The following is a 20,338-nucleotide window of genomic DNA, read 5'->3' on the forward strand; positions in this document are numbered from 1 at the left end:
GTACTAGTTTGGATACACATGGTTAGTTGGGCAGCATGTTGCTCTCAAGATTTGCCTAATTTCTGAATGTGGTTCCAAAATCAAGTTGGTAATCAGTGACAACATCTTCATTAAAAAAATTCCTCATCATAGCAAGCTTAAATTATACTTAATTGTTTTTCTTTTTTAATTTTCTAATTAGAACAAAATTATCTCTACAATAATACTAATTTAGGTATTAATAATGATACGTTATTTTTATCTAATTATTTAATGACACATTATAATAATAAGTATTTAAATTAATACTCATTCTAAATATATATAATTTTATTAAATATAATCATAATTGTTTTACACATATCTACTCGACAACACAACTTAGTATACATGAATTAGATCCCGTCTCTAACTTTGCCTCACTACTAAAAGACTTTGTTTATTTAATTTCTAAGGCATAAACGTTATACAAATACACATTTATGGGGGGTGGATTTGGTCATACTTTGACATTGCAATTCTCATTGATTATTGTATTTTTTTCTACCCCATTGGCTTTTATTTATTTGGGATGGCTAATATGTATTTTTTAACCTAATTATTATTTAAATTTTACAAGTTTATATTATTTTAGTTAATTTTTTGTTATCTTTTGAAGTAGTTAGAGAACGTTTGATTTAAATAATATTTTATTATCAAAATTAAAATATTATTAGATATAAATAATTATTATATTTCGTTAAAAGTAATAATAATAATAATAAATTATTTTATTTAAATACTATTAGGTTTAATTATTCTAAAGTATTTTTTATATTATTTATTATATTAATTAAAGATAAAATTACTTTTATCATAAAAAAATTAATAAATAAAAATATAATTATAATAAAATTAACATTACTTTAATAATCTTTTAATACCTAAAATAAAAATGATAATCAGATTATTATTTATATTATTGATTACATCATTAATAATAATAAAAAAATATTATAATATTTTATTATTAATAAATAAAATAAAATAATATAAATAATAAAAATAACCCGACAACTTTTTAAAGTCATTATTGTAATTAGACAAATGAACCCCGGGAAATTTGGCAAAGAATATAGAAATTGACAAAGTGGTCAAAATGAGTCAAAAACCTGGTGGGTTACGGGGTTATTGGGCCTTATTTCTAGCGTTGAACAGTGAAACACGGTAAGCCTCTTGCTCTATGATCATGATCTGAAATTGTTTAAATTAAAACTCATCAGTATGGCCTTACTTGTCGTCCAAAAGTTGTTCGTGGGCTTGTATTTTTATGCCAAACTTAGCCGAATATGCATTTGCTTTCTCATCCGAGTGCTGCTTATGGGATTGTAGGAGTCCAATGTCATGGCCTATATTCTTCCCAACCGCTCTCTGCCTGGCATGCCTTTCCAATAGGTATTTTTGTTGTGAAATTTAAACTTCCAAGAGACATTTGGGTTGCACACTAACTTGAGAAATTTAATGGTGGATACGGTCAATCAAAGTGAACACACAAAACTATAATTTTTGGGTGGAATAATGAATATTGGGCTTACTCGGCTCAATTAATATATAGTTAGACTCTTAATTCTGTCATTTTTAAGTACTTAATCATACAATTGGATAGACTTTGGGGTGTCAATTAGGTCAATTGAATTGAATCTATCTTGTTCAAATTCGAATATGTAATTTTGGGTTTGTTTATTTGGGTCTCAGTTTTTTTTTAAAAACCCATTCAAGACTCAAATTTCATTTGACCCAATACTGAATTACTCTGGGTCACTTGGGGTAGAACAATGGAGCTTTGGACTTGTCTCACCCAATCAACACTTGGATATTTATTTATTTTCTGGTTCTTATTATCCTCCCATGGGAAGAAATAATGCAAAACAAAACAAACGCCAATACATATACGACAGCGTTTTGGTTTACCTCCACCTTCGACCACCAAAAAATCACGAGCGGATAGCACGTGTTGTGTTTCACTCCTCCCTCCCTCTCGATCTCTCGATCGCTCAGTTACCATCATATTATCAGATCAGTTTCATCACGGAAGAAGAAAGAAAAATAAAAAGAATATAAAAATGTCGAGTTCCGTCATGGTGGGAGATGCAAGCTCGTGGTCAAGGGCGCTCGTCAGGATATCACCCTACACTTTCTCCGCCGTCGGAATCGCCATTTCCATTGGCGTCTCCGTTCTCGGCGCCGCCTGGTACCTTCTCCTTTCTCTCTTTCGCCCCAACTTCTCAATCTCTAATGATGCATAGTTTAATTTCTTCGTTTGTGAATTTTCTCTAGGGGGATCTATATAACTGGTAGTAGTTTGATTGGTGCTGCGATTAAGGCTCCACGTATCACGTCCAAAAATCTCATCAGGTAGTTTAATTGTATTTAAACCCTTGATCTTTAATTTTTGGTCCCTTGAATTGTGAATATTTTTTATTCTGATTAATTATTTGTTTCGTATGCTTTTAGGATCAATTGAAAATTTCTATAATTTGATCAGTTGTGGGATGTATTGTTGAATTATTTTATTGTTCATGAAAGCGATCAAGTGTTGGGAAATTGCAGACAATACCTTGCTCTTTATAACGATAAATCGAATTAAGTGTTTGGTGGGATTATGATGTCTATAATTTGCATATTAATTTGATCCTCTTTTTTGCCTGTGCTCTGATTTGTCGTTGAATTGAGGTTTTTAGGGCTACTGAGCCAGAAGTTAAGTTGTTAATACTAAAGGGTTAGTAGCAGCAGCTTCACTTGTGAAAAAATAAATTTCATTTTATAGAATTTCTTATTCAGTGACGATTTAAAGTGGTGGTCAGCCATTTTGATGAATAATAGGAAGTTGGCTGAGTGCTCATTATAGAATTAGCACTCATATCTATGGTTAGCTTGAGGTGTGTCTGTTATTGCAATTAGGGAATGTTCTCTAGGTTTTTTCCTGCCTAGGTATCTAAGTGAAGGTGAGCAGGTAGTTTATGTCCTCATTGCGTCTTGGGAAGAGCTTCTGTGGAAAAAGTTTTTGATTGAATGATAAGAGAGAATGTGAAGTTTTGAGTTTATCTCTAGCTATTGTTTTGACATTTCATCAGAGTATCAATATTGACTTTATATTTATATCCCATTCTTTCTTCCTTTTACGTTTTAATTTACACCTTAGCAAATGGTGTTGTTGTTACTGAAATTCCTTAAATAATGTTGTTCTGTCAACTTTATTTAGTGAGAATTAATTCTGTATTGTTGGATTGCATTTATAGAGGATTGTCTAAATTAGTTTACTCCTGCAGCCTGCCCAAAATTTTCAGTTTTCAGGCAACTTGTTTTTTTGAATTTTTTTTTTCTGCTCTTTATCAATGCAGTGAGACTGCAAAGTATCTGCAATTGTTTTTTGGGGAAAGTTTCTCTGTGATAGAGTAACAGGATCTTGCATTTCAGTTTTACCTTTTCAAGTCTTCTGCTATTGTTGATTATACATGTAGGACTGTAAACCTGTGATGGGCTGAAGTATTGATTTTGTCTTTTTTCTTGTGTTTTTTCAGTGTAATTTTTTGTGAAGCTGTTGCTATATATGGTGTTATTGTTGCAATTATTTTACAAACAAAGTTAGAAAGTGTGTCAGCTTCAAAAATATATGCACCAGAGTCACTTAGAGCTGGATATGCCATCTTTGCCTCTGGGATCATTGTTGGCTTTGCTAACCTTGTTTGCGGGTTTGTTTACTTCATCTTTTCTCTTGCATCATTCAATGAAGTTCTCCTAGCAATTTTTCTTCTGTTTCATGATATGTAATAGTTTACAATGACTATTATCTTGTCAACAGGCTGTGTGTGGGAATAATTGGAAGCAGTTGTGCATTGTCTGATGCCCAAAACTCCTCACTTTTTGTGAAGATTCTTGTGATTGAGATCTTTGGTAGTGCCCTTGGGTTGTTTGGAGTAATTGTGGGGATAATTATGTCAGCCCAAGCAACATGGCCTTCAAAATGAGTTTAATTTCTTGTTTTGATTGTATTGCAATAATTGAACAATATGAGCTTGCACTCCATTTTGTGTAGTTCCAAACTGTTATATGGTGTGGCTTTGTTTTTGCTAATAGGAATATGAAGGCCCGTGTGGGAATGCTATGTTCTTTCTTTTCTTCCATTGTGTCATAGGAAATATTAGGTTCATAGGATTCAAGCCAGGCTGTCTTGGACAAATTGAGACTCAAATTTATCGTCAAAACAATTTAATTTTAGATTTAATTCGAGTTAATTTGAATTTGAATGTTTGAATTCACTTAAATTTAGCTCACTTGATCCAAACTCAAACAACCCGAATCGAATTGAACCCTAATACTAATTAATCACTGATAAATATATCAGTTATCATTATTTACAAAGACACAAACAATGAGGATCTGAACCGGTGATACACGTTATTTTACTACCATCTATTACATTACTCATCAAAATACAAGAAATCCAGCTAAAAACTACGTGTGACAGGTCTGACTTTATTTCAAAAAAATCAAATCTGGTTATTTATTTTTTCCAATAAGATAAACTTGAACCCTGAATATTTGTCGAGCTTTCCCTCTCATACCCTCTTTTCTCCCATGCCAATTATTCATCTTCAACTATGTAACAGTTACATAGTTAACTTCTCTGCAAGGAGAAGTCTTATTTGGATTTCAACAATATATGAATCTTTATCTCTATCCAAACTCAAGTCATTTAGGCTAAAAATTGGATTCAGAGACTGGAGCATAAGAATAGAATATTACTTAATGGTTCTGATGCTTGGAATATGCTCTATGTTCTGATAATGCAAGTGAAGCATTGAGCTGAATCAACCAAGATTGTAGGAATATCAGCAAAGAAAGGCATGGTTTTCTGTTGAAGCTCATGACACTCTTCTGGACTTGCTGTCTTTGGATTAAAAGGCTCATGATCAGGAAGAGCTAACCCTTGTTTAATTCGACCCAGTTGCCGTGCATGCAGTACTTGTTTTGAGGTTACAGGTAATCGAATTGACTGATATTCTTCGAGAGCTGAGAACAAATTCTCAGCTCCCCACTTCTCCAGACATTTTCCTAAGACTGCAGCATCTAATATTGACATGTTTGTGCTTCTCAGACCATGAGGAGTGGTTGGGTGTGCAGCATCTCCAATTAGTACCACATTACCCCAAAAGATTTGTTTTAAAGGATCACAATCATATATAGCATTTATGAAAGGTTCCTTTGTTTGCTTCATGACTTCCACCAACTCCGGAGACCAAACCTTCTTTGCCTCTTGGTGCATATTTTTGATAATGTCGTCTCTTACTTTTAACGTGACTGAATTTCCCTGCACATATTGTCCGATATAATACAAATAAAAACCAGATGAGGAATTGGTCGAATTGTCCCAGAAGAACGTGTTTGCTTCTCTATAATATGTGGGAGTAAGTAAAGCAAGTGAGAATTGCATAATTTTCTGATCACAATAGCAATTCTGAAGTTAGATGCTTGAAATCAGCTTATAATAACAGCCTAAAGTATCAGATAAATCAATGTTCTATTTCAAAAAGCCTAACTGTGTCATATGGCAATAAGTTCAATCAGTTTATACCTGAATCTTGGTAACACTAAAAGTAAGATCAAATGTAATTAGGGTTATGCAACAGAAAATTAAAGCAGGAAACAGCAGTAAGCGCCTACCTTCAGCTCTGGCTCAGCTTGATTGACATACCAAATCCAATTGAGCCTATTGTTGAGAAGCTCATAAAACACACTGTGAGTTCCGGAAGCCAGGTCAAAGTACAAGCATTTTCCGAGGTCAGGGTATGAACTCCGCATGCCCTGGATGATTTCTGAATTCTTATTCTCTGAAAAATCAAGAACTCCTCGCCATGCACAGTAACCTGAATACCTGCAGAAGGATGCCATCAAAATATACAACAAATTTATAGGCAACAAAGTAACAGTTGTCATTAAGTGTCAGTCACAGACCTCAATTTAAGGCCTGGAAGAAAATTTTGGCGAATTGAAGAGAGACACCCATCAGCGGCAACAAGAAGATCACTCTCTATGTCTATGATCTTATTGGATTGAAGAACTTTAGCCTTAACAATAACGGTTTTATATTCAGAAATGGCAAGAGAAAGGTACAGGTGACCCCAAAGAAATATATTGGGTGGTAGCGCATTGTATAGAAGACCATGGAGATCAGCCCAATGCGCTGCTCTGAAATTGTAGTTCTCATCTCGTGCCAGCGTCCACCTTACTTTCTCACTATCTGTTGCTTGGTTCTACAGGCAAAAAACAGATTTGCAAAAGAAAAATTAACCAAAAATTTGACTTTGAACCGTGAAGTCTATTTTGGTTAAATAAAAGGTTGGCCATATTTGAAAATGCCTCAATTTAAGTTCCAAGATGGCCGGAATGGGGCAGTAAAGAGTCAGAACAAGGTCATTCCAAACAAAGAATGACTATTTAAGGCGTCGTATAGAACAAAACGATCATTCCAATCAGTTCCAGAAGTGTTAAAGTTGTTCCAAGGAATAACATGTTATTCCAAGGAGAACGAGGTTGTTCAACGTATTGACGATTCAGGGAAGCAAACAGGAAAGAGGAACAAGCTCGTTCCATGTAGTATGTCAAGCAAGTGTGAAGATTGAAACATGCTGGACCAAACTTAAGAGATGTGAGCGTGCTTAAGTGCAAGCACTAGGGTTGGCTAAGTGCGTTGTCACTTGTATGGGCTGTCAAAGATACCATGTCATTAAATTGGGCTTACCCCATGTTACATACTAATTGACTTATGTTAAAACCACTACTTATATACCACTCATTTTACTTAAGTTTATTAGATGTGAGATATTTAAGTTCATAGTAGCAAGCTGGAAAACTTAGAATGGGCGTGTTGTCTGACAGGTCTGAAGAATTTTATTGGGGTAAAGTTGCATTTTGGGTTCCCCGTATAAAGATAAAACCCTAAATGTAACCAGTTTTTTAGAAATTTTATTCATAGATTAATAAAAGAATAGTTGCATTTGTGTGCCTTTGTTATTAATTGTTTCTTTTGCCATAAAGTATCTTCTTAATTCCAGTACCATTCATTAAGTCTCTAAGAGTGTAAAAATTCACAACAATTTTCCTCAACAAGAAGGAAGATAGAGAAATTAGATCGTTACAAAAAGCTATTCTCATTCTTCTCCCTCATAATAAAGAAGTAGCCTCGAATCAATCTGCTACAGTCAAATGGAAAAAAGAAAACCAGCAATGAAAAAGAAAAAAACCTGATCAATAGTAAGAGGCACCGTGGAGTTGTGAAGAAGGTGAGGGTTGTGAGGGAGCCATGAGTGAATAATACGTTGAGCGAGGGGGTCGAGGCCGAGTCCAGCGCCAGTCGGGTTGCCAGTAGGCGGTCCGCTGGATTTCTCGAGCAGTACAACATCCCAACCAGCTAAAAGGAGGGAGTGAGCACATGATACACCTGCTATGCTCCCTCCCACTATCACTGCCTTTCCCTTTTTCTTCTTCTTAGTCTCCTCCATGTCTGTTTTTCTTTCTTTCTTCGTTTTTCGTGGTGCTGGAGGAAGGCGTCAATAGCAGCACGTGAGCATTTGGATAATAGGGATTTAAAAAAAGGCAAATTAATTATATTTTAACCAAAAAAATATTAAACATTTATAGGCCTACATAGGCCCATTTAGGCTAAGTTCAGAAATGAAAAGGATTGGTTAGTGGACTTTGGTTGATGATTATGGATGCAAGCTGCTTTTGTTTGCAAGTCCAAGTCAAAATGTAATACTGTAACTGTTAACAATACCCCTCCTTTCTTTTCCTTCCCTCATTCCTATTAAATCCGTATAACCCAAAAACCCTCTCTCTCTCTCTCTCTCTCTCTGCACATTACATCAAGATTTAAGAGATGGGTGCAGGGCGCGAAGTTACAATATCCCTTGATGGAGTCAGAGACAAGAACATCATGCAGCTCAAGAAGCTTAACACCGCTCTCTTCCCTGTTCGCTACAACGACAAGTATTATGCTGATGCTCTTGCTTCTGGGGAGTTTACCAAACTAGGTTCTGTTTCTATTCTTTTCTTCATGATATGCTTTTGAATCTTGATTCTATATTCTTTTATCTTTTTCTGGGCACTGCTTGCTTTTTCTTTTTCTTTTGAATGTTGTGCTCTTTTGATTACTTGATAGAATATGTTATGGGCTTTGTTATTGCTGCATTTTATTTATTGGCTTTTTCTTGTTATGGTGTATTTTTATTTTCTCGAAGTTCTTTGCGGCGCTGGCTGTTATTTTTTCGACTGATTTTTTTAGGAATGTGTAGATGCAGTATTGAATAAGAAATGTGATATTGTAGTTATTATATGGAAATTTGCATTTTCAATATACTGTATTTTCATCCACCCTTAACTCCAAGCTCATTGTTCAGCTTTACCATCATTTTTTCGTGAACCCAAATATATTCAGTCATCCATTTATCTTCATTTGTGTACATGGGAAAATCTTGGTCAACTGCTGCTTGCATTTTGTTACAGCCATTCTTGGTACATTAAATTTCTAAAGCTTTTGTTTATTTGACTGTGTAGTGGTACAATCCCGCTCCAAATGGTTCATTGTGTCAATTAATATAATGGTAAATGGAAGCTTTGTGAATTGCCTGCCTATCCTTGATTTTCAAGAGAACAATATAACTTGTAATTTAAGTAATTCCTATTTTTGCCTAGAAAAAGAAGAAAAAAAGCTATTCTGGTCTATTAATGAATCTCTTTTGGTTTGTTTTTTATCTCCATTAAGCTATTCTGTTTTGGGCTATCTCCCAAAATCTGAATTCAAATTCCATGCAGACATTGTCTCATTCTCAATTGCAGAATCTGTTTCAACTAAGCATGTGGGTCCTATGTGTCCATCTCTATAGAGATTCCAAATCTGTTCATCTGAACTGAAAATTAAGTGTAGAACAATGTGTGTATTCCATCATCTTTTTATACTGTCAGTTGTGGGTCAAATGTGTTTGAAATTAGTTTTGAGTGATAGTGGTCTCTTTATCTTATGTACTTATAAACTATGTAAGATAAACCTCAGAGGCCTTTGGTTAGATTCTGTATGAGCACTCTATATTCTATATAAACTGATATATTACAGAGCAGTAATGCTCAGAAACAGATTTTGGATGGTTTTTTATTGCCATTGAATGGATTATTGAGGGCAGCTCTCATTTGATCTTCCTTAAATCAGCCCATAGAGTATTGATGTGTAGGTGGCTCTTGAAGCGCATTTCTTAACTTATCATTCATATCTATGCCTGCATGATTGGGTTTGCTATCTCCATTTCTTTTTTTTTTTTGGGTTTATGTTAGTGCATCACTATTGTATCTATCAAAAGTTCTTTCTTATCTTGACACTTGATTATTTTCTTGCTCACTCAGCATATTATAGTGACATCTGTGTCGGTTCAATTGCATGCCGGCTGGAGAAGAAGGAGGGTGGGACCATCTGTGTTTACATCATGACGTTGGGTGTTTTAGCACCATATCGGGGGCTTGGCATTGGTAAGTAAACACTTACTTTTTTCTTAGTATAATTCTTATATGAGGATTGTTTGAGAAAACCTTATATAAATACTTAATGGTTATATCTGCCAGAAAAGAGAACAGTCTGGGGTGTTTGGAATTTGTCTATTTTAACAAACTTTGGGGGAAAATTATGTATCTTGTTCTGGATGATGCTAGGCAAATTATGTATTTTATTTGTCCCTGTTTCTGTTACAACCTTTGAGGATTACCTTTTAAGCTGATTCTGTGATTGATGTAGAGCTGATTATAATAACTGTAAACGCTTATAACTTGAAGTTTTTTTTCATCAAATTCGTCTTTTTATTTAGTCAGAGACCCAAGCCTGGGCTGTAAAAAGTTTCATTCAGCCAGGTTATCATCTGAATTCTTGAATTTTTGCAGGTACAAGGCTGTTGAATCATGTTCTCGATTTCGGTTCCCAGCAAAATATATCGGAGGTTTACTTGCATGTGCAGACAAACAATGAAGATGCTATCAACTTCTATAGGAAATTTGGGTTTGAAATCAGAGACACCATCCAGAACTATTATACAAACATTACCCCACCAGACTGTTATGTTCTTAGGAAGTTCATTACTCAACCTCAAGCAAAAAAATAACTGTCAAAAGCAGTACCAATCTGAAATCCGGGTTTATTGTTGTCGTATTTAAACTTTACCGTGCATCTGATTATACTCAGATTTTAAGTATCACATTGTTGAGGTTATACAAATGCTAGAAACCGTTGATGCACTAAATTTTTGTTATTGACCAGATCAGTTATAAACCATTTGAAAATTTTGCCAGAGTCTAAGAGTTTTGTGTAATTTCATGAAGCAAGCAATTCTTGAATATGATTGGTAGTTTTAGTATTTTATACTGAACTATCGTCTTTGGTTGGCCTTAACTGGTAGCCAGGTTAGTTATGAAAATGCTTCCCCCTTATGTTAGGTTGAATTGGACAGTCAAAACCACCTGAGATGGCAGAGATGAATTTTATGATTTCTTTTGATGCCTCTAATTTATACAAACTTTGGTTATCATCTTTAGTTATGAAATTGCCTCTTCTTCTTTTTCTCAATGTCGGTGTATATCATTCAAACTGGTTTGAGTTTAAACTCAAGTTTGACATTTCAGGTTCAAACAAAGCTTAAGCTTACCCTTGTTTGAACATTGCTCATCTCAAATCTACCCTAATTACAAGTGATTGATCATGTTAATCCTCTTATGGCAAGAAAGAATATGGAACTACGGAATTCAGGGTGACATGTAGAGTGGAGAGGATTACGTTGGACACAGCTTGTCCATTTTTATGTTGGCCAAGGAAAATCATCAGTTGCAGGTTCAATATTATGACTGTAGGTAGCCTTCTAAGTATGGGCATTCTGGGACTGCGGCGACAATACTAACAGTGAGTGAGGAGGAAGCTATGTTGCAAAGGTTAAACAAATTGGGGTTGAACGCATTTTTTTGTGTCTGGAGAAAGGCTTTCCTATTCGGATTACAATGCCTTCAAATAAGCATGCCAGAAATTGGCATTTTAAAACAAACTGATGCCAACAAACTAGGAAAAGATTCAGATAGAGGGCCATGGTTAGTGTGAGTTTTGCAAATTAATTAGACAAGTAGAATGAAAGAATAATTAGGTGGGAAAAGGAAAACATTTGAAATAACTTATACAACAACACAAAACACATACCAGAAGAGCAATGGAGATATATATATGCAGCAGCTTTATATGTACAGGGTTTACTTTACATATTGTAACCAGCCTGATTACAGTAAACATGCAACATTTTATTACAGAATGTATATAATTCTAATCTGTGAGTAGGCAAATAATTTCATGCTTCTACACCAGGGTAATTAGTATCACCGAGATACACCATTCTGTAGGTACCACCGATTAGTAAGCTAACCCACCGGCGAAGGCATCTCCATCATGAAGTAAACTCTCAGCCAACCAGTAACCATCCCACGAACCACCAACCCTCTGCCAAAAATAAGCCACAATCATCATTGGTACAGAATGAGATTCAGATTTGAAGTGGAAAAATATAACCATACTACAAATGACAAAATCCATACTAACATAAAGCTGAATAAGTTGTCAACTTACTTTACTAACATTCATGACATGAATATGCATTTGAGATAAAATTCAACTAGATATGATACTATAACTACATCCAATGTTCTTTATACTGACTCAGTATGCACATAACAAGCAACCACCAGCATTTATATCTGCATCATGAGTTTCAGGCTCTCCATTAAACCTATGCATTTCATATGTAGATACAGGGATTATAACCACAGAAGTGTGGGCTCTCTTCAACTGAGAATTGAGTGTATAATTATCACTCTAAAGTTAGTGGTAAAGTATTACCAGATCAGCAATCTAAAAGCAAGTTCAAATATTTCAAGCTTCAAAGTCTACAAGAGTCTTAGATAGAGATGCTCCAAGTGCGACACAGAAATACCACTACTGTTTCCTTACAATGATGACAATTGTTAAGGAAGGGGTACTGTTCACACCTGAACCATGGTAAACTGAAATATTTCTTCTTCCTCAGGACGACTTCCTCTTACCCAAAACCGCTGCTTGAATCGGTCCTGTTTAGCAGTACAAAAAAACATTATAGCAGAGGTATTACAATTTAGATTATCAGTTTCAAACAATAAGAGCTACATCACACATATCTGTTGGCCACCTCCCTTCAAAGTCCAAGGTGTAGCCATTCATATTTAATTGCAAGATATACATACCTCCTTCACAAACAAACTACTCAAGATCTTCCTCTCTTTGTGACCAAGCAATACTCGGTAAGTTGAATGGTGAAATATCCGTCTAAATCGCTCAAACTAATTTGCCAAAAAAGGTCAAGCAAACAAAATCTATAAGAATACATGGCATCCAAAATGTATTAATGAAAAAAAAAATAGTAAATCTGCATTGACTGACCTGCCCCAAATCGAAGGAAGGCCCAAAATACAGGGACCTTTCGAAAGGATCGAATCCAGCAAACTGTCAAAGAGAGTGGAAAAACAAGTTTTTAAAAAGCTAACATTTATTTCCCCAATTTTTCATAGAACAACAGAAACTACAAAAGAGCACCATATAATGAGATTAGAAATTACCCTATACAGAACCTCGATGCCATAGTCTTGACGGGGTTTATCATTGTACTTCAATGCATCAAGCTGGTATTGAACAGCTTCTTCTGCACTAAACTATATCCAGAGTCTAGTTTTGATTGACATAATATTGAGAAAAACTATATTCTTATCTGATAATCATCTGCATATTCAAGAAGTTACATTTAGTCTGGGTCCAAAAGGCCTTTTCCGTCGAGATTCAAGCCTGGAATACACCCAAGAAAAAAATCACAACTTAGCATCATAGGAACAAAACCCAGAACATTCCCACTTAGCTAAAATTACGAATATGAAAATCAGTCCTAAAGATCTTTACGGTTTAGAACATTATTCAATATACTTTCAAACCACAAAAGAACAAAAATTGCATACCAATCTGCAGAGAGAAAATCTGGAACTTCTGCCGAGGCTTTAAAGCGGGAACTAACAGAAACGGTTACACGTTTGGATTTGCAGAAGAGAGATAGAGACTGTGGAGTTGACAGAGAGGAAATAAACGACATCGTTTTTACACCTAGAACAACTCACTCTGTCGTCCTCCCCCCCTCGCAAGAGGATGAGGTTAAGAAGTTTGATAGTCCATAACTTTGTTCGATCCTCTCCGTCGGATGATATGACATGTGAAAGTATTAACATCTGACGGTAAATGAAAACAGTATCTAGTTCTTTGCACACACGCGACCGGCAAAGAGCGTGTCAACGCGCTTTCTTTCTCATCCTTGCGACTCCATGAGCCGTTCTTCTCGTTTCTTCGTCGCCACCATGTTGTCGTCTCGCTCTGCTGTACTCTCTCATTGTGTTTAATTCTTTTGTTCTCTATTTACATGTCTTTCATGCTTAGTGAAAGCGTCTCAGTCTTGATTCAACTTTTTATTTTATGTTTTAGGATAGGGGAGGTGCCAGAAACCAGCGTAGAAGCTTCTCAGATGGATCGCACGACGGAAGAAGAGGCCAGTTCGTTACAGGAGACTCGCACTTACGCTCCGTCCGCGACTATAACCTTGTCCACCGTCAAGGGAGCTTCTCCGAGCAGCCACTTCAGCAGCCGCCGCCGCCGCCGCTTAATCCGCGGTATCGTTGTCCTCCCCCGCCGTTTTACCAAAATCAACAGTCCCGTTATCCTCCTCCACCGTTTTACAAAAATCAACATTCCCGTTATCCTCCTCCACCGTTTTACCAAAATCAACATTCTCGTTATCCTCGTCCGTCGTTTAATCAAAACCAAGCACTGGGGACCCGTCGTCCCAAGCCATTGGATTATCGGACATGGGAGTACGCCAAGGTGCCGCCGCCTCCTAATTCTGGTACTTTTTTTTTTTTAACTTTTCCATTGTCTTATTTGAATTTGGAATAAAGTATTTGCATTTTTTAGTATTCTGTGAACAGTTCATTTCAGAAGTGATGCTAATTTTGTTGGCTTAACAGAGCGATTTGTGATTCTCTCGTATAATTTACTGGCCGATTACCTTGCTATCGGTCACAGGGGCAAACTGTACTATCACATACCACGACAAATACTAGACTGGGAGTGGAGAAAGAGAAGTATAATATTTGAACTTGGATTATGGTCGGCTGACATAATGTGTTTTCAGGTTATCAATCTGCTACTTCATGAAGACCATTCAATCTTTGCATTATTCTCTTAAGATTTCTAATCGAGAAGTTTGGATAAATGATGATTGTTGCAGCTTATTTCTTTTTTGGCTGTTTTCTTGTTCTGCTTTAAACTTTTCTAACTTTGAATTATTGAAGCTGTTATTGTTTAGGGAATTTGATTCTGCATGATTTATTGGTAACGGTTTGTATTTCTTTTTGCCTTTTTTTAGGAGGTTGATAAATTTCAAGACTTAGAGTCAGAGTTGAGGCTTCGAGGATACAGTGGCATTTGGAAGGTCAGTTTTGAAATGCCATTTTAATCTGAAGTTATATATGCATGTCTCTGTACAAAAATGCAACGATGTCTGTTGAGACAATTTCAACAATTATGTAGTCAGGTATATGTTAGGATCCCAAGTGTAAAGTATGAGATTTGGAATCCTACATTAGAAAGTATGGGCAACTAGTGTGGGGTTTATATGGCCTTGGACTTTCCCATCTCAATAGCTAGCTTTTAAGGTGTGGTTCTTCTAAGGTTCGTATCATTTGGTATCAGAGCCATCACCATGTCTTCCAGTTGCAATCATGCGACGTGGGTGGTGACGTCGGCATTGCAGTGTTCGCCTGGGGTTAGCAGGGAGCTAACGCACAGCCAGCCTGTGTGGGCGTCGGGCCTGCGGAGCGTGGTGGTATGTTAGGATCCTAAGTACAAAGTATGAGACTTGGATCCCATATTGGAAAGTATGGGCAACTAGTGTGAGGTTTATATGGCTTGGACTCTCCCATCTCAATAACTAGCTTTTGAGGTGTGGTTCTCCTAAAGTTCGTATCAGTATAGAACTAGGAAAATTTGATGCTGCTTTTTTCAACGTTAGCTTAGACACTTAACAGCCAAATAACTTGATCTATTTTAAAGTTAGGAAAAATACTCTTTTTTGTTGAGAATTAAAGTGTAACTTTGTTTTAATTTTTTATAGATGCGGACTGGCAATGCTATTGATGGATGTGCAATCTTTTGGCGAACGTCAAGGTAATTATTTTCTCAATTTTGCATACCTTTGATTGTGAACCGTTCAACATCCGTGGAAGGTCTAGTTTGCTACACTGCTAGCGATCAAGGGCCAGATCTTTTTGTTCATGATGCCAATTATTTGAAACAGGAGGTTGGGTCTCATCCTATTGTTGTAAATCTTATTCAATTTTACAGTACTTGGCTTACTTCTATCATTTAGTTTGCTTGATTCATGGAAATAGAGCTTACTTGGACTATATGGTCTCTTTCTTTCAACCTTTACCCTGACTCATGATGAGATTTTGATATTTAGTGTGGCAAAGTCATGGTTTAGTAGTTCTAAAGTACTTCCTGGGTGAATCTAGAATGAGGATTTGCAGTCATGTAGTGTTTGGGTTATAGAAGTTCCTGCTTAGTAGGAGCAGTTGATTTCAGTAAAAACCTCTTATAACGGCTGATATATGACAATATCTTTGGTATATATCTTTTGTGTCTCTCTTGGAACTCGCTTTTATCTTCTCCTTGTTTGATATCAGTAATGGCATTGAATAGTTATGAGGATTTTTCTTCTACCTGGTTCTTCTGTAGGTAATGTCTTAAATTTTGTCTTTAGAATACAGGATAGAGGTTTACTTTTAGTTAGTATTTAGCTGCATATGCTTCATTTTATTTCCTTTTTTCTTTTTCCTCTTGATTTCTTCTGGTCTCAAGATTTCAAATTATTATATTTGAATTCAATTTTGATGTTATTCTTATATCACTTTAAAGCAAATTTAATTGTTAGTTTAGTATGAAAGTTCATTAAATGATCTGCATATCAGATTCAAACTGCTGTATGAGGAATCCATCGAGTATAGTAAGCTCGGACTTCGGGATAATGTTGCTCAAATATGTGTGCTTGAGGTATATCAAGATTTATTGCCTTGTAAATCTACTAGGATTCACCTGCTGCAAATATGTATTTCTAGATGGTTTCTTCTAAAATTTTATTGATTATTATCATTAATTTTCATGAAGTTCATTTTTTATTTTGTTGAACAGATGTTGGGTCAAAATTTCAACAAAAATGGACCTCCTCTCTCAACAAGGTAACTTAAGAAATTAGTAAAAAACTTGTATTTAGATAAAATGTTTAATCTTTTCATGAATTTGATACAGAATTATCTCAAGCAGCTTTTTTGTTGTTTTTCATTATAGCTGGTGTGAGCATCACGGGCAAAAGTATATAATTTATAAACATATATATGTAAAAACCACAACTATGTAAAAATCCGTTATTTGTTCATTTTATATCCATAACATCAGACATTATGACTGGTAATGATTGCAATTTGATGGTAAACTGAAATGTTAACATTTTTGTTTTTTATCTATTCTCTGTAAATGCTAATCATATTAAATGTCAAACCCATGCTTAATTCAATAGGTAAAGAGCTTCCAACAGGCATATTTGCTTCTTCATCTTAGGCCACTATTTTCAAAAACTTTGTCTTCATAAGCTTGATTTAGTAGATATCAAGGCAACTCTATCAAATGATCTATTTGATTGGGAAACATTTAAGATGAAAACACATAGGGGTTAGTCACATGGAAAACGTTGTTCAAATTTTAGTGGGATATCATTTAATTTGTTTATACTCTGTATCTGCAGTTCAGCAGGTTCTAGTAAAGTTGTCGTATGTAACATTCATGTGCTTTACAATCCAAAACGGGGGGAAATTAAGCTTGGCCAGGTATGGACCGGACTCACAGCTACATTTGTATTAGTTAAACTAGGTGAATTTGCCTTAATTATTATGTGAATGTCTCTTCAATAGGTTAGGACACTTTTGGATAGGGCTCATGCTGTTTCGAAGATTTGGAGTGATGCTCCAGTTCTTCTTTGTGGGGATTTTAATTTTACACCAAAGGTGAAATCACTTCTTTCACAAATTAAGCTTCAGCTAGCATTATTTATTGGGAAATATCCTTTTTGTCTTTTTAATTTGTTGATATATGTGTAACTTTTGTCTTTTATAGAATCTTTTAGTTCCATGCCCTAACCATAGCAGTTTTGTTTTTGTAACAGAGTCCATTATACAACTTTATTTCAGAGCAGAAGGTAAAACATTTTCTTTTCTGTATATACTTTATTTCCAATGATTGAGACAGTAGGAATTAAAAATTATATATTGCCTGCTTCAGTTAGATTTGTCTGGAGTGGATAGAGACAAGGTGTCAGGACAAGCTTCTGCTCAGATTCATTCATGGAAGCCACATAATCCTAACCCCAGGTGGGTTTGCAAAAGTGTGATATGCTTTCTGTCTATTGTGTGCTTCAGTTGTTGAAGCTAATAAGCTTAAAGCATGTGTAGGGTCCAGCTTGCTGATGGTTCAACGGAAGCTCCACCAGTAGTAGGTGAGGGGGAGGTTGATATCAAGCTGAGTGATCCTCTCACTGTCATGCAGAAGAACAGTAAATATGGCAATGCTGAAATTATTCCTTTTATGGACAACTCATCTCCATCTCAGTCCACTGACGCATTGTCAAATTTGTCTGATAAGGCTTGCAGCCATTGGCAATCCATGAATAAGGAGAGTACCCTTAGTGATGTGGCAGCAATTGAAACCGAGCAGACTGTGGTAGATGGTTTCAATGAAAGTTCAAGCTGTCTTCACAGTGAAGGTCAGTTTCCTACTGATAAGTATCATTGTAATGATGAGATCCATAAGTTTTCACATTACAGAATGTCCCATCTCGAAGATAAATCTGATTTAACTGAGATAGGAGACAAAGAAAAGGCAAATGCGTCCTTGCATTCAAATCATGAACCACCAAGGGAATATTCTGACTCAGATATAATAACAGAAAGTGATAAATCTTGCGATAAATCTAAACTCCCCCTTGTGGGTAATGATCATAGTAGCTTGGTTGAATGTAGTCCTGAAGTCATGAATGCTTCCAACTCTGAAATTCTGTATCTGTCAAGTATTGATGTAAACCAGGATAGCTGTTCAACTTCATATGAGTCTGATATCTCTGATGCTCTTGCTGTTGACTCTCTAGTATCTGTTGAACTGGAGAATCTATCGGTGAGAAACTTAGATGAAGTAGCTAATAAACTGGAGAATCTATCTGTAAGAACCCCAGATGAAGCTGCTGACAAACTAGAGAATCTATCTGTAAGAACCCCGGATGAAGCTGCCGATAAACTGGAGAATCTATCTATGAAAAATCTAGATGAAGCTGAAGTAGAAAGTGGAACTGAAGATGAAGATGACAATATATTTTTATCTGAATTACACAACAATGTAGATGCCTTTACTTCTACTTCTGATCAGTTTGTAGGATCTACCTTGGGTGCTTCTTCCAAGGAACTTGGTGATGAAGTCCATAATATGTCTCCTCCTACATTGGGTTCTGAGGTTGTCAATGTGGAGAATATTACTTATGATCCATCATTGTGGACTCCAATGGAAATAGCAACTGCAACAGGCAATGAAGACTGCACCTTTCTGGAACACCCACTACAGCTTAAAAGCACTTATACAGAAGTGGAGGTAGATCAGTGGTTGAGTTTTTATTTCTTTCAGATCTTGCAGTTTTAGCTTTGACACATTCTTTGTTACTTTAAAGGAACGCAAAATCCCAATACTAATATTTTTTTTAAAACCGTTTAGGATTGTACAGGGACAAGGGATTCTAAAGGGGAGCCCTTAGTGACCAGTTACAATAGATGTTTCATGGGCACAGTTGATTACATATGGTAAGTTCTTTTTAAGGTTCTACACTGCTACTTTTTGATAGTTTGGGGTGATATTGAACTGAAACAAAACAAGTTGTTCAACTATACATTTGATACATAGATTTGTGCATTCAGAACTTTTATAATTAAAGTGTATTTTGGAATATGACTTCACATTCAGGCATTCTAATGGCATCCAGACTGTCAAAGTGCTTGCTCCAATACCAAAACATGCTATGCAGTGGACCCCGGGTTTCCCAACAAAGGTGGGTGTTCTGCAATTTAAGGTTCCTTTTGAAAGGTTTAGAAAATTTGCTTTGCTCTTGTGCATTCAGCAACCTATTTTGGATCTTATGATATTCTAAAATCGATATGCATCTCTGGCTATCATTTTCAGAAATGGGGTAGTGATCACATTGCTTTGGCTTCTGAAGTAGCAATCGTGAAAGATTGACAGATCATATTCATAATGCTGCTCTTTGGTTGCAAGATAACTTGTGGCATTTGTCAAGTATTAAAAAGCTTTAGAGATGCCCATTGATCTCTCAACATTCACCAATGTTGTGTCGTCTAAGTCATGCATCTCATGGAAAATTCACAGGTTTTCTTCAAGTAATTAACTCATTTATCAGTCGTTTGTTCCATTTTGTTTATGTTCTGGTGCTTCAATTAAACTGAAATTTTGATCATAGTTTTAAGTGGATCCTTGATCTTCTTTGCTCTTGCTAAAAGTATGTGGAAGAGATTATTCTTCATATTAATTTTTTATCAACCATAGAATTACATATCATTGTTGCAGAACTGGTGTTATCTACTTTTAAGTGGGTAGTATTTTTGAAGTGGCCATTTTTAATGGGTTCCAATATTATTATTATTATTATTATTATAACAATGATGAGAAGAAGAAGATTTAAAGGAAAGCACTAGCCATCATGCAAGGAAGTTCCAAAACAAAATAAGGTAAGCATTGATTTTAACTGGACGTTCGTCAAGCCTGCAAGGTGGTCGAAACACTACGTGCCACCCATAGTTTAATGAATTAACAATCTCACATTTAAGTTTCAAATAATCAAATTTTCACTTATAATCCATTTATGTTATACCAAGTTTCCCTAAAATTTCAATGTTTTGACTTTTATTTAAATTACAAAACTATCATTAATATTTAATATAAATATTAAATTATTAATATGTTCTAACCGGTTTAAAAATTTACTGTTTAAATTCTTAAAAGAATCAAAATTTTAACTAATTTTTAAATATTATATTTTGTATAAGTATCATTTTTTAAACTTTTAAGAGGAAT

The 20,338-nt window shown here is 35.5% G+C and overlaps 5 protein-coding genes across 9 annotated transcripts; 3 read left to right on the plus strand and 2 right to left on the minus strand.

The window, feature by feature from the left end:
- The first annotated feature begins 1,877 nt into the window (after positions 1-1,877).
- LOC123194643 (V-type proton ATPase subunit c''1) lies at positions 1,878-4,137 on the plus strand. Its single transcript, XM_044607963.1, has 4 exons — positions 1,878-2,209; positions 2,296-2,373; positions 3,540-3,710; positions 3,821-4,137. Exons 1-4 carry the CDS (start codon positions 2,082-2,084, stop codon positions 3,984-3,986), a joined length of 543 nt encoding a protein of 180 aa, XP_044463898.1. The 5' UTR covers positions 1,878-2,081; the 3' UTR covers positions 3,987-4,137.
- A 181-nt stretch (positions 4,138-4,318) lies between these two features.
- On the minus strand, positions 4,319-7,593 carry LOC123194642 (6-hydroxynicotinate 3-monooxygenase). The gene is made up of 4 exons (XM_044607962.1): positions 7,263-7,593; positions 5,974-6,272; positions 5,683-5,893; positions 4,319-5,329 (listed from the first exon to the last, which is right to left on the minus strand). The coding sequence occupies exons 1-4, from the start codon at positions 7,518-7,520 to the stop codon at positions 4,793-4,795; spliced, it is 1,305 nt and encodes a 434-aa protein (XP_044463897.1). The 5' UTR covers positions 7,521-7,593; the 3' UTR covers positions 4,319-4,792.
- Positions 7,594-7,801: 208 nt separating this feature from the next.
- LOC123194644 (N-alpha-acetyltransferase 50-like) lies at positions 7,802-10,348 on the plus strand. The gene is made up of 3 exons (XM_044607964.1): positions 7,802-8,051; positions 9,415-9,537; positions 9,943-10,348. Exons 1-3 carry the CDS (start codon positions 7,898-7,900, stop codon positions 10,158-10,160), a joined length of 495 nt encoding a protein of 164 aa, XP_044463899.1. The 5' UTR covers positions 7,802-7,897; the 3' UTR covers positions 10,161-10,348.
- An 888-nt stretch (positions 10,349-11,236) lies between these two features.
- On the minus strand, positions 11,237-13,225 carry LOC123194731. Its single transcript, XM_044608104.1, has 7 exons — positions 13,072-13,225; positions 12,862-12,904; positions 12,682-12,774; positions 12,506-12,568; positions 12,310-12,405; positions 12,079-12,156; positions 11,237-11,533 (listed from the first exon to the last, which is right to left on the minus strand). The coding sequence occupies exons 1-7, from the start codon at positions 13,200-13,202 to the stop codon at positions 11,447-11,449; spliced, it is 591 nt and encodes a 196-aa protein (XP_044464039.1). The 5' UTR covers positions 13,203-13,225; the 3' UTR covers positions 11,237-11,446.
- Positions 13,226-13,329: 104 nt separating this feature from the next.
- Positions 13,330-19,830, plus strand: LOC123194728 (carbon catabolite repressor protein 4 homolog 6). 5 transcript variants are annotated; one of them, XM_044608103.1, is made up of 16 exons: positions 13,341-13,482; positions 13,586-14,003; positions 14,125-14,291; positions 14,526-14,591; positions 15,273-15,325; positions 16,129-16,210; positions 16,349-16,395; positions 16,959-17,040; positions 17,125-17,217; positions 17,376-17,408; positions 17,492-17,580; positions 17,653-17,972; positions 18,354-18,847; positions 18,968-19,053; positions 19,214-19,298; positions 19,430-19,830. In XM_044608103.1, the coding sequence occupies exons 1-16, from the start codon at positions 13,429-13,431 to the stop codon at positions 19,484-19,486; spliced, it is 2,226 nt and encodes a 741-aa protein (XP_044464038.1). In that variant the 5' UTR covers positions 13,341-13,428; the 3' UTR covers positions 19,487-19,830. The 5 variants fall into 5 exon arrangements, with proteins under 5 accessions (XP_044464036.1, XP_044464038.1, XP_044464034.1 ...); XM_044608099.1 differs by having other exon boundaries at positions 17,653-18,847; XM_044608100.1 differs by having other exon boundaries at positions 17,662-18,847.
- Positions 19,831-20,338: the final 508 nt, after the last annotated feature.

This window comes from Mangifera indica, chromosome 13, assembly GCF_011075055.1.
Source record: "Mangifera indica cultivar Alphonso chromosome 13, CATAS_Mindica_2.1, whole genome shotgun sequence".
NCBI classification, from domain to species: domain Eukaryota; kingdom Viridiplantae; phylum Streptophyta; class Magnoliopsida; order Sapindales; family Anacardiaceae; genus Mangifera; species Mangifera indica.

Bases quoted from the DNA above. Each gene is read 5' to 3' on its own strand.
- LOC123194643 (XM_044607963.1), top strand. From the start codon at position 2,082: ATGTCGAGTTCCGTCATGGTGGGAGATGCAAGCTCGTGGTCAAGGGCG. The intron at 2,374-3,539 runs GTAGTTTAATTG...GTGTTTTTTCAG, and splicing joins ACGTCCAAAAATCTCATCAG to TGTAATTTTTTGTGAAGCTG. The intron at 3,711-3,820 runs GTTTGTTTACTT...TCTTGTCAACAG, and splicing joins TTTGCTAACCTTGTTTGCGG to GCTGTGTGTGGGAATAATTG.
- LOC123194731 (XM_044608104.1), bottom strand. From the start codon at position 13,202: ATGTCGTTTATTTCCTCTCTGTCAACTCCACAGTCTCTATCTCTCTTC. The intron at 12,406-12,505 runs GTCAGTCAATGC...TTGGCAAATTAG, and splicing joins CTTCCTTCGATTTGGGGCAG to TTTGAGCGATTTAGACGGAT. The intron at 12,157-12,309 runs GTATGTATATCT...ACTGCTAAACAG, and splicing joins GTAGTTTGTTTGTGAAGGAG to GACCGATTCAAGCAGCGGTT.
- LOC123194644 (XM_044607964.1), top strand. From the start codon at position 7,898: ATGGGTGCAGGGCGCGAAGTTACAATATCCCTTGATGGAGTCAGAGAC. The intron at 8,052-9,414 runs GTTCTGTTTCTA...TTGCTCACTCAG, and splicing joins TGGGGAGTTTACCAAACTAG to CATATTATAGTGACATCTGT. The intron at 9,538-9,942 runs GTAAGTAAACAC...GAATTTTTGCAG, and splicing joins ATATCGGGGGCTTGGCATTG to GTACAAGGCTGTTGAATCAT.
- LOC123194728 (XM_044608099.1), top strand. From the start codon at position 13,429: ATGAGCCGTTCTTCTCGTTTCTTCGTCGCCACCATGTTGTCGTCTCGC. The intron at 17,218-17,375 runs GTGAAATCACTT...TTTTTGTAACAG, and splicing joins ATTTTAATTTTACACCAAAG to AGTCCATTATACAACTTTAT. The intron at 18,848-18,967 runs GTAGATCAGTGG...AAAACCGTTTAG, and splicing joins GCACTTATACAGAAGTGGAG to GATTGTACAGGGACAAGGGA.
- LOC123194642 (XM_044607962.1), bottom strand. From the start codon at position 7,520: ATGGAGGAGACTAAGAAGAAGAAAAAGGGAAAGGCAGTGATAGTGGGA. The intron at 6,273-7,262 runs GTTTTTTTCTTT...TTTTGCCTGTAG, and splicing joins TGCCTCTTACTATTGATCAG to AACCAAGCAACAGATAGTGA. The intron at 5,894-5,973 runs GTCTGTGACTGA...ATCCTTCTGCAG, and splicing joins CTTCCAGGCCTTAAATTGAG to GTATTCAGGTTACTGTGCAT.